At 28.3% G+C, this 12,152-nt stretch overlaps 1 protein-coding gene and 1 long non-coding RNA gene across 4 annotated transcripts; one reads left to right on the top strand and one right to left on the bottom strand.

The window, feature by feature from the left end:
• The first annotated feature begins 3,819 nt into the window (after positions 1-3,819).
• Positions 3,820-11,322, top strand: LOC117237451 (lysophospholipid acyltransferase 5). Of its 3 annotated transcripts, none has more exons than XM_033501427.1 (9): positions 3,820-3,958; positions 4,413-4,579; positions 5,809-5,916; positions 6,338-6,460; positions 7,976-8,091; positions 8,277-8,447; positions 9,042-9,278; positions 9,463-9,771; positions 10,169-11,322. In XM_033501427.1, exons 2-9 carry the CDS (start codon positions 4,495-4,497, stop codon positions 10,442-10,444), a joined length of 1,425 nt encoding a protein of 474 aa, XP_033357318.1. In that variant the 5' UTR covers positions 3,820-3,958; positions 4,413-4,494; the 3' UTR covers positions 10,445-11,322. The 3 variants fall into 3 exon arrangements, with proteins under 3 accessions (XP_033357318.1, XP_033357320.1, XP_033357319.1); XM_033501429.1 differs by lacking the exon at positions 3,820-3,958 and adding an exon at positions 4,288-4,357 and having other exon boundaries at positions 4,454-4,579; XM_033501428.1 differs by lacking the exon at positions 3,820-3,958 and adding an exon at positions 4,297-4,378 and having other exon boundaries at positions 4,454-4,579.
• On the bottom strand, positions 9,486-12,043 carry LOC117237453. Its single transcript, XR_004494003.1, has 2 exons — positions 11,570-12,043; positions 9,486-9,760 (listed from the first exon to the last, which is right to left on the bottom strand). It is a non-coding gene; the product is annotated as an uncharacterized LOC117237453 (long non-coding RNA).
• Between the last annotated feature and the right edge of the window lie 109 nt (positions 12,044-12,152).

Raw genomic sequence — 12,152 nt, 5'->3', positions numbered from 1 at the left:
ACTTTTCACGCAATTGATTTCTGGATATTTCGGTTCTTTAGAGGTTTATTATATTATATATATATTATTTAGAGGTTCATATTTTATTTGTGTTTTCAAATTTTTATTTTATTTCAATAGTTGAGCATGTTCATTTTGCAATTCTATTTCTCGGAATGTTTTCCTTAGGCTTTCCTTAATATGAATGTCGCAGCTTGTCTGGGATTATATTGCTAGTCGTTCAATCGAATCGTCATTTTCAGCGAATGTTAACGGTACTCTTGTATAGTCTAGCATTGGTGTATTACCAAATAATTCATTTTCTTCTTATTATTATTTTATCCCTCCTTCATCTGCCTCTTGTTAATGTTGGTAGCAGTACTGGTTGCATAGATGTCGCTCTTCTTGCTTTTGCCCTTCTTTTCTGATCAGTTGTTTTTCGATAACGCGCTGTCTTTCTTGTACATCTCCTCTTTCTCTTTTATTTTGTAATAAATTTATTGGTTGTTCGGATACAGTATGATTTCTCTTGTATTCGTATTTTTTGTATAATTTTTTTTGATGATTTCGAGTAAAAAATAATTAGCACAGACATCCATGCTTCTTAATGTTGCGCAGGTATAATATTTTAGGAAGAGATTGCCTGTTAAAAGAATAGTACATATTAATAATAAGCGAAAGTAACATAGATGAAACGAGTAATGCACGTTGATGTCAAGAGACAAGAGGACTCAGAGGAAACCAGATACAAATCTCGTATAGTACTTTATTATTATACATCGAAGATATCAGTTATTGAAGAAACAAACTGAGCTGTATGTGGAACAGAAACGGATTCGCCTGCTTGCTCCGAAGTTTCGGGGCGCGCAGAGACGTAAAATCATTGGGTGATAACTTGCGAGACTCGCTTTTTCAGCAATCGCTCCTTCCTTATTGTTTCGTCTTTCGCTTACGAAGAAACCGACGATACTTAGCCGATTTTAACGAATTGTATCGTGTTTCGCTTCATTTTAATTACAAAAAATATGACGGACATGTTGATGAAGGATTCATAAATATTGGTAATAATATGAAAGTTTTATTGTTGTATTGATGCCTCGTCGACATTCGGTCTCGGATCAAGTAATACTATCTGCCATTATTTCTGTAGTCAGTAGTAGATGTTTAATAGAGAAAATATATATAGTTGTTTTATTGTATATCCTAGGATATCATCAAAATGCTAAAATGTTCCTACTGTGAATATATTTTAATTGAAGGACTGGCTAAACTTCGTCTGCAGACACAACACTTTCTTAACTGTTATTGCGTTTTTTGAAGATACAGGAAGCATGTTGGAATTGTACGAAAATCGGGATTCAAGTGTTGCGACAATGGAGACACATAAACTATTCTATATGTCGAAACTGAGATCCTAGACGTGTCGAACGTAGAAAGGTGCAATGCGAGTGAAAGACAAGGAGGGACACAGAGAATCAACAAATATCAACGACCTGTGATAAACGGAGTAATTCGATTCAAAATTTAAATTTTCTTATTCTTGATTTATGATGAAACTTTTACCAACACGTTACTTTCATTTTTATAATGAAGATATCATTAGACACTACATTGTTCGAAGCATATTTGCTAACTCATTTTAATCGGAAAGATCTCAGAATATTGATCGTAAAGCGATATTCCGACATTCTGAACACATTATGTGTTTAAATAAATAATAAAATTTACCCTTTAAATGGCTATCACGTAAAAGTAAGCTATGCCGTAGGCTAAAGTACCAAACTTTATAAACGCAAGACTTTTGAACCATTGGATTCTTATATTAGAAACATCGATATGTCGTCTCTATTCTGTGTTCATATGAGTACTATCTGAAAATGTCAAAAAGGTTAGGGAGGATGTTGGCCAGAAACGAGATTTAACCGAGAAAATACCGGCCGTTAATGTGTTAATTTAGAACATTAACAGATACAAAATACACGTATGCACAGTATGAATATTGTGTACTTACCAACTTTTCAAATTCATTCTTTCGAAAAGTGATACAGATGATATTCTCGATGTCGACTGTTGTTACATTCGATGTAGACGTAATTTTCTCACCGAGCCAATCTCTGTAAGTTTATCACATAAAAACCTGAAGCCAGCTACAAAAAAACCCTTAGGTATCGTGGAACACGACGGTGCAAAAATAAAATAAATTGGATAAAGATATAGAAATAAACAGCTTTAATTAAAATATAAAGAAATTCAAGTAAGGCAAAAGTTAATGATTTAAATAAGACAATCATTAGGTTCGGCTATCTGCGGTAGGCGACAGACGAGTGAATCTGCGTAAAATTTGTTTTCCCCAAGATTCGTTAGAAGTTCCGAGATAAGGATGGGGGTACCACGTGGATTGGAATGTATGCAAATTCATTGGATGAGAATTGATGGAAGAAGGGAAGGAAATATTTTGGGAAGCATCATGGGAGATAAGAAGTTCGATACTTGTTTACAGCGCTTACAGCAATCTGGTAGCCGGTAGCTAGCGACACTGGTTCACTTGACTTCTTAGGAACTGAATTTATAACATTTTACAATAATGAATGGCCTCATATGTAAGGTCATTGAATTCGTCTCAACGAACACCATCGTACGTACCAGGGAAAATCGGCATGCGACGATGAATAAATATTCATGCTAGTACAACTGACATGCCAAGTGTCAAGCATAGATAATTTTAATTCTAGATGGTATATGGAAAAATATTAAAATTATTGCATCATTCTACTGATATAGTATCGTTTGAATGAGAATATTCTCTTTCTTCTCTAAAAACAAATATGTGTAGTGAACATTTCTCTCTCTTTGGCAGTTTACGAATAGTTTCATTATTACGCAATTTTATAATTCTTATATTTGTCTACATCGGATAAAGAAGTACATAAGAACTTTCCCATAGAACCATAGGTTCTTGTAGCGTGGAACTCAATGGGTTTTTGTCTATACTAGTGTGCAACCAAACAGGCAGATCCCTAATTTTATAGGTTCTTGTATATACTAACGTTAGATAATCTCAGCATTTGGCCGCATGGTGCAGCACCAGTCTAAGAAGAACTAGGTCAATAAGCGTGAGTACTCTCTTTTGTCTCTGGCATAAATAATTTGTGCTGATTTAAATACGCTTTGAAAACAAACTAAATTGCGACAATTTTAAACAATATTGATTCATAAGTTTACTTATGTCCGGTTTTATTCTTTTTAAAAGAATTTTATGTTTGTAGTAAGCTTGTTAAGCTACATATTTTAACACTAATCTAACCAGATCCGGTGAAATGACCGGCTTCAAAGTTTAATTTAAAGTTGTTCATTTATTGTTATTTCTTTTGTTCATCTGACTTTATGTAAATTTTTATATTATTTGATTTCTCAATTTGTATTAATATAAGAACGTTTGCAAAAGTTATATGAACGAAATAAATAACAATGAATGTACAATTTTAAATTAAATTTTGAATACTTGAAATTTTGAAAATTTTGAATTTTGGTAAGCTTAGTGTTTTTATTTACTTTATGTTTTTATTTACTTTTAACCATGGACAAGATACTTTACGATACGATATCGATACGATAGTACGGCTGAGTCATTTCGCGATTATGATACAATATCATTCACAATTATACTACGTCACGGACGAGATATCTTGTGCGTTTGCTTATTAAAACAAAAATTATAATTACAGAAAAACAGACTAACGGGACATCTTAAAGATGGTGTAGTACGAATATTGTGTCGGGGGATAACCTCGTCCGTAACAATGTACAAACGGTATTTTGTCGCGAATACTGTGTCATCGTGTGAATGGTATTGTGTCACAACATATCTCGTCAATGGTTACGAAGCAGATAATGATTTATTTGACATACTGCATATACTGGATTAGAAAAAATTTTTAATTTGAGGATTCTTGAAAGTAAACGTATGGTCTACTGGAAGATAACTGTTCCTTAATATATTTAAGTATAATTGTTAATATTTAAGTATAATTGTTCGCAATATCGTTAATTAATATTTTAAATAATGTGAAATAGAAAGAAATAGATACAGAAAGTGTGATTTGTTTGACGTGAAATTTGTTTTCAGGTGTTCTTAAATATACCAATGTTTTGTTTTCAACTCTCTTTCAATTTTTTCTATAATATACTGAATAATTACTTTTTACTATTTCAACCATCCATTTCAATATGTAATTTTGTTCTATATACATGTCTTTTCTTTTTTGAAAAATTTTATTTGCAACTACCTAAAGTTTAATGAGTTTTAGAACACTATAACAAGGTTTCCATTCTTACCGTGGTTTGAGTATCGATTTCTTGATAACTATAGAAGTGACAGGTGACGTTATTGGTGCAGAATGTAAATTAAATTTTCTTTTTTACGTCTTCCATAGAAATAAATTTAATAATAACATTACGAAACTGATTTAAGAAGATAAAGCAACAGGATAAGAAACCATTTCGAAAGAATCAACAATGTCGAGCAGTATGTTGTTAAGCCTCTCGGAAACTTTAAATACATCTGAAGCTGCACTTCGTCTTCTTATCTCCATTTTTCTTGGTAATTAATGTCTTCAGAAGGACATTGCTTCCTTTTTTACGATTTTCATTTACAGTATTTAACGTCAATAAATTGGCGTATATAAAATACATGTATACATTAACCTATAGCCTGATCTCATTTTTGTTCGTTACATCAGTGATTGCATAATCACATTGCACTTCGATTTACTTGTTATGTATTATGATTTCCTATGTATTCCTAGAAATACTTTTCTAGATCTTAATTTGTCATTTTAAAATTGAAAATAGTATTTCCACAGTTTCGCAGTGTTTTGAGGTTGAAGGTTATGTATCCTACATTTTTGTTGCACATGCGTGCGTGATATGTACTTTAATTCTCTCGTAAATTGGTCAAGATTATCCTAATAGTAACTATTGCAATAGGAAACAACACTTTTTATTATTTAGATTGTTTAATTTTGAATCCTAGTCTAAACTTTATACAGAAGTAATTGTATGTTACATTATAATATTTGTAATTTAGTTAGTTAGGATTTATTATTGATTTTGGCTATAAAGAAACATACAAATTGTTTATCTGATGTGTATACTGATTGGTTATATTAAAATTTATATTTGAACATATGTGTTATTATGTGTGTGTTTTAGTGATTGTAAGAATAAAAATAATTACTATTTACTTTAGTAGTAACTCCATTTCTCGTCCTAATCTGTCACATTTCTCTATTCCTGGTTTTATTTTATGCAAATTATTTTACGACGGAAATTGCAACATCATTGCAATATATATAATATTCTAGCTCAATGAAAGAATTTATATTTACAATTATAAATTATTTTCTTTGTTTTTCAATTGTGCAATTGTTGTGGATAAAAATATTGTTAATAATAGCTATATAATATAATATAATAACTATATAATAAATAATAATAGCGTCCCAATTATCCGTATTGTATTTAAATTTCGTATCATTGATTACTTTTCACTTTATTATCGTCTCTTAAAACTATATATGTTATGATTGTAAGCATATAACAAATTGTCACGTACTGGTGTATTATTTTTAGATTAATTAATTAAATTATCATACTAATATTGTCATAGAGTTAATTACTTGTAATATGACTAATTTCGAAGTTGATAAAAACGAATTACAAGTATCAATAATTGCAACTAGATATGAATTTAATTTATAAAATGTACGTGAATTCGTAAAAATATTTCGATGAAACTCGAGAATAATACAATTATAACTGAACTTTCAGGATTACCCATCGCCCTTCTTCACAGATATACTTTGTACGGAAAATGTCCAGTTTTTCAACATATATTTTTTGCAACCTGTGGCGTTTTGATTTGCTTGTGGAATTATGGTAATTATTTTTCTTCAGAAAAATTTATTTAAATATTCGAAGAAGAATATTCGAGAAAAAGATTATTATTTCTTGAATTTTTTAAATACATTTTCATGTTTTGTCTTATATCTTTTATTCTATTTCAACTATGACGTTTACTTCTTCGAGGAAATGAATTGAAATTTTAGTGTGCAATATATTTGTTACTTTAAGAATTATTAAACTATGATGAATTATTCAATAGTAATTAAATCGGAAAGCAATTCGAAAATTATTTAAAGGTATTGATCGGCATACTAAAATAATTTTTCTTTTACGTATTGGAAAGACTTTATAAATTGATTGATTACTTGATAATAGTAGATGTAATTTTCATTCAAAAATATTTTGGATCAATTCTTTAAGGAACTAGTTGATCATAAGTATTGTGTACTTACAGGGCTCAATATACTTCACTCAGCTGCAGCAATGTATGTCACATATCGCGTCTTAAAACGCCTTGGTGGTTCCTCTTTATCTGTTGTCATTATTTTTGTCTTCAATATGGCTCATCTTCTATGCGGTATGAACAATTTATAGCACACTATTATTTATACTTATTTAACAGTTCGTGCGATTTTTTAAAAACATGTAAATTAATAAACAAACAACCTACCAATCTCCGGCAAAAAAAAACATAGGAATAAAAGATATTTAACTTGTTCTATATAATTAGCTTCATTTTACTAAGAAAATGTTACCAATGTTTACAAATTATCCAGAAATCGTGCGAACTATTATAAATTATAGTAAAAGTGTCGTTAGTTTTAATTGAGCGCGATTTAAAAAAATCATGTATGCATTTTTGCATAACATGTATTATTTCTTAAATAACGATGATAACTAATTTAATACGTTCGTTGCGATATCGATTACTGCTAATCAACAAAAGTTTCTCCGTTCACGTGACGTCGGTCATCGGTTAATGTTATGCAATGGATGTATAACAAGTGTACAACAGGTAATGTAGATCACATATATATATATATATAGTATGTAATTATATATTATATATGTATAATATGTAATTATTATATATATATATATATGTGCGTGTGTGTGTAATAATAATATATATAATATATATATAATAAATGTAATAATATATATTATATATGATATATATAACAATAAATATATTATATATATTAATAATATATATAATAATAAATATATATATATATTTCATCATTTAGTTTAATTTAAAATTATACGATTTTCTTGAAATTTAGTCCAAATTGATTCCACGTGGTGAATGTATTAATAATGTAAATAATTGATAAAGCGAATAATTTCACGTTTATTCAATAGTTGCATTACTTGGAACTAATACAATTTGATAGATCGTAATACTTAACGTGTGCAGATAATTGTAACTTCGTGGTACATGTTACCGTTTCACTTGAAATGATATATACAGGGTGTCCTGTAATATATGAGATTTAAAGATCGGTTCAGTACATGAAAAAAAAATGAAAAGAATCCATATAAACATCTGATAATGTTCTTTTCAATTTATCCTTATTCAAGTTACGGCGAGTTTCTTCTTCAACAAACTGTATCTGCTTACTTTCATAACAGACCAAATCTCTTTGCATATGAATGCAGGTCTGCAAATGTTTTGCCATTGATTGTCTTATTATGTCTAGTCGTCCAGTACTGTGCATAATAAAATTCAAACGAATCTATAACTAAACTTCCACCACGTTTTAGTCAAATAAGCAGGTTTAGCAATAGAAATATGTATATATATATATATAAATAATTTTTATAGATAGAAATAGATTTTTATATAGAAATATATATATATATAAATTGCTGGTTAAACAATTATATAATTGCTCGACTAAAGTGCAACAGAACATTCGAGTTAAATACTTTCCATAACATAAAAACAAGGACGAATGGAATTTTAATTTTAAATTCATCTATAAAATGATTTCTACATATTACAGAATACTCCTGTATCCACATGATAAATCGAACATAATAAAGATATTATACATTAAAAAGTAATATTCGTTTTTATCGTTTATAGGATATTATATGACAAGTACAGATGATTATGACATAAAATGGACTATGCCACAGTGTGTATTAACTCTGCGATTAATTGGTCTTGCATTCAATTTGCTGGACGGTCAAAAACCCGAGGTACGTATAGAACAACAAATAGCGTAATACACGCGATGGAAATGTCTAATTAATAAATAAATAGCCGAGTTAAAGAATCGAAGTTAAAATTTAAGTTAAATACAACAATTAAGAAGGGTGAATAAGAAACGAAGGAAATTTCCTTTCAGAAGGAAGAAGTTTAACTAATGACATTGCCGTTTTAGGAAAAATTGTCTGCATCGCAGAAACAAGTGGCCTTGAAAGAACAACCAACGTTTTTAGAGATTGCAGCATTTGCATATTTTCCAGGATCGTTTCTCGTTGGGCCACAATTTAGCATGAAAAGGTACTTAGACTATGTAAATGGACGATATACGATGATCGATACGAATACTGTAAGTCATACTAAAATACTAATTAAGTAATCGAAAAAATTGTAAGAACTTTTTAATCGATATATAGGATGTCTCAGATCTTTCTCAACAAACGGTGCCGACATGTTCTATGAGTAAAATTAAGAGAAAAATATTACACAATCTCATAAATAATTCATTAACAGAATTACAACAAAAGGCTGATTTATCGCTCAATATATATATTGAGAAGTAAACGAATACACGTCACAAACTAATATAAGGAATTTCTACTGCATTCACTGAAACGAATTATAATTAATAAAATATGTGATTAATCTCGTTTTTCACAGATATTAATTTACATTCATGAAAATAGATAACATTTTGAAGTAAGGCTAAAGTAAATGTTGTCAACCTATTTTCATATTGTGTTAAAGAAAAGATTAATCCATTATTATTACATACTTTGTATAATACTATGTTACTAAGATATTTTATATAAAACATGTTTACGTTTATGTAATATATTTTCTTACTTTAACTTTTGTAACATGGTGGCACACTTTCATCTATTGCCTTAAAACTCATGCAATATAATATAAAGAAAAAATAATTTATTTTTTGTATTTTTAGTTCTCTATGAAAGAAGAAATTGAACTTCTTGATTGTATCATTCCTGGTATTTCTCGAATGTTTGTCGGATTTATATACTTGATATTCTATCAATTAGGGACTTCATACATTCCCAATCAATATCTATTGAGTGCAGAATTCCGAGAACAGACATTCTTGAAACGTCTTTTTACGATTGGCTTTTGGGGTCATTTCAATCTGTATAAATATATTTCTTGTTGGTTATTAGCTGAAGGGGTAAGGAAAGCATGTATATATATGTTTATAATACATACTTTTCTAGGTTTAAGCACTTAAAAAAATTATTGAGATAAATATAGATTACCAATCTATTGATCAACAAAATAATTTATAATTAAACAATGTTAACAATTATATATTATCGTTTGCTTTGAATCATAAAACATAATTTTTATTTCAGGTTTGTACAACTTTTGGTCTAACTTATAATGGAAAGGATGAGAAAGGTCGTCCTCTGTGGAATGGTTGTGAAAATGTTAAATTGTTAAAATTTGAAACAGCAACTCAGTTTAATGATTATATCTTATCATTTAATATAAACACTAATAATTGGTGTGCGGAATATATTTACAAGAGGTTGAAATTTCTGGGATCGAAAATATATAGTCAGTTTTTCACCCTGGCTTTTCTCGCAGTTTGGCATGGACTTCATTCAGGATACTATGTATGCTTCTTCCTCGAGTTTATTATCATGTATGCTGAAAAAGACGTAAGTTTGATATTAATTTTACATCAAATATTCCTATATGCAATGATTAAGCAATTGGTTATTTACCTGGATGATGATCAGGTAAACGATTGTTTAATGGCTTACTTAAAAATTTTATAATTTATAAATTTAGTATTATATTCTTCTTGTTATTATATACTATATAATATATATAATATCATGTTTATTTTTGGTAGAAATGTATATTGATATTAATGTCATATTTTCTCAAAATGTAATTTATTGAATTGTAACTTATAAAATTGGTCAGATAGATCAAATACATTAAGTAAGCCATTATTCAATTGATTAAATTATTATTAAAGTAGTTAATGAACTAATTATTTGTCAATTTAGTATCATTGCACTGAGTAAAATTTTGTATTAATTTTTGTAGTTATCTCAAATATTGAAGAGACAACAGAAATTACAAAGCTTACTAAACAGTCGTCCAGAACTTCAAATTCTCACATGGATTCTTATGCACATGTACACATTTATTTTTATGGGTTATTGTCTTGTTTGTTTTACATTTTTGTCATACCCTCGTTATCATCAGGTTTACTTTTCTATTTATTATTGTGGTCATATAATATATCTCTCTTATCCACTGATTTCACTACTTGTTAAAATATCTTTTCTCAAAAAGCGGTCTAAAAAGTTTGAACAGTAATGTAAATGTAAAAAAGTTTCCGAATAAGTTTTATCTTTTTATTAATGATACTAAATATAAGGAAAGTGATTGAAATGAAATGATGAAGGGTACATTGTCTTCAAATACTGGAATTGCACATAATTTGTTGAAGTACAAGAAATATTTATAAACTATTTTTGAAAAGTGCCAATTAAGATAATAAAATATACAATACATTTTTTATAAATAGTAGAAGGTTGCAATTTCTGTATAAATAGAAGAAAATTTGTTTAAACTTCTAGAAATGACCTATTTATACTTTTGGAAATCTTTTTTTAAGAAAAAAAAGAAACGGAAAATTTTGCTAATCTTTAATGTTTTATTAAGCAAGAACTTAATAAATTTGCAATGTAGAAGTATGGTTTTTTAATCATACATAATGCTTATATCTTGACATGTTCATTTTAGGTATTTGAGGAAACATTTTATTTTTGGAAATTATTTGTAATCTCATATTGTGATTAGTAGATATAAATAGATACTTAATACTACTTAAGGATTTATTTTGTGTGATATTGTACACTAAATATAAAAAATTACACCTTCCTCGATTAATAGGTGGAATTAACTTTTGAGCATGTACAAAATATTTTTTGTATAAACTTCAATACGTACAAAATATTTAAGGGAGTTATTACAAATATCTTTATTTTGATTGATGCGTTTTAAGAAAATTATTTCTTTTTATAAAAAGAACTGTGCTTAGCATCACTTTAGATATAATTTAAGAAATATAATTTAACACTATGCTAAAGTTTCTATTCTTTTAAAAATATGATGCATTTAAAGATTGAAATGCGGAAAGGTATGATGTATGATTGATGATAATAAAGGTATGATTATACAAATAAATTAAATTATTGTTTGTAGTAATTTAAAAAGTTATTAAAATTTGTGAAATTAATTTTTCATTTTCGGTTAAATTATAATCAGAATCGTAAATGTTACAGATTCCACATGATTAAATTATTTAATATGTATCCTTATTGTAACCTTATATTGTGCCAAAGATTATCGAAAAAATGTATGTATACAAAAATGTCAAATTGTGCGATCGCACTCGAGTGATTTATGGTTGTTTAAGTATTATAATCAGGTACTTACATACTATCCAAATTGAAACGGGAAGAATTATCGCATTATGTAGCACTTAAGATGTTCCATGCCAACCAATTTTCGGTAAAAGTTGAATTTTTTATTAAAATCATTGTCCCCATAGTGCATGTAAAACAAGTTTATAAGTGTTAAGATAAAGAAGTAAGTATGTACACTATGTGTAGTACATGTGGCTTGAATGGAAAAGTTACGTGAAAATAGTGTGGCATGGAAACCGTCAAACGTTTAAAAGTATTTACAAATTGATCAATTTAAAGCCAAATTATTTCTTTATCTTAAAAGAATAATATTTTAAAATAAATTCATGAATATTGAGTTAAAACTTAAGTTTAATTATAAGTATATTAAGTTTAATTATAAGATTGTAGAAAAGAGTGCATATTAAGTTGAGTACTAAGTTCGTTTATTTATAAATGCAAGACTCGTAGTAATTATTGAAATTTTCGGGTATAAGCTGTGCTTTAAAATATTCCGACATATATTTCATCAAGATAGCAGTTAGCTTTATTACGAATAAAAAAAGTCTACTCGATTTCTGTTCCATTTGGGTTCAGTGGACTTCTTGCTACAA

This window comes from Bombus vosnesenskii, unplaced genomic scaffold (genome assembly GCF_011952255.1).
Source record: "Bombus vosnesenskii isolate JDL3184/JDL3185 unplaced genomic scaffold, Bvos_JDL3184-5_v1.1 scf7180000013371, whole genome shotgun sequence".
Taxonomy (NCBI): Eukaryota; Metazoa; Arthropoda; class Insecta; order Hymenoptera; family Apidae; genus Bombus; species Bombus vosnesenskii.
The sequence above is the reverse complement of the archived record's forward strand: the minus strand, read 5'-3'. Positions and strand labels throughout refer to the sequence as shown.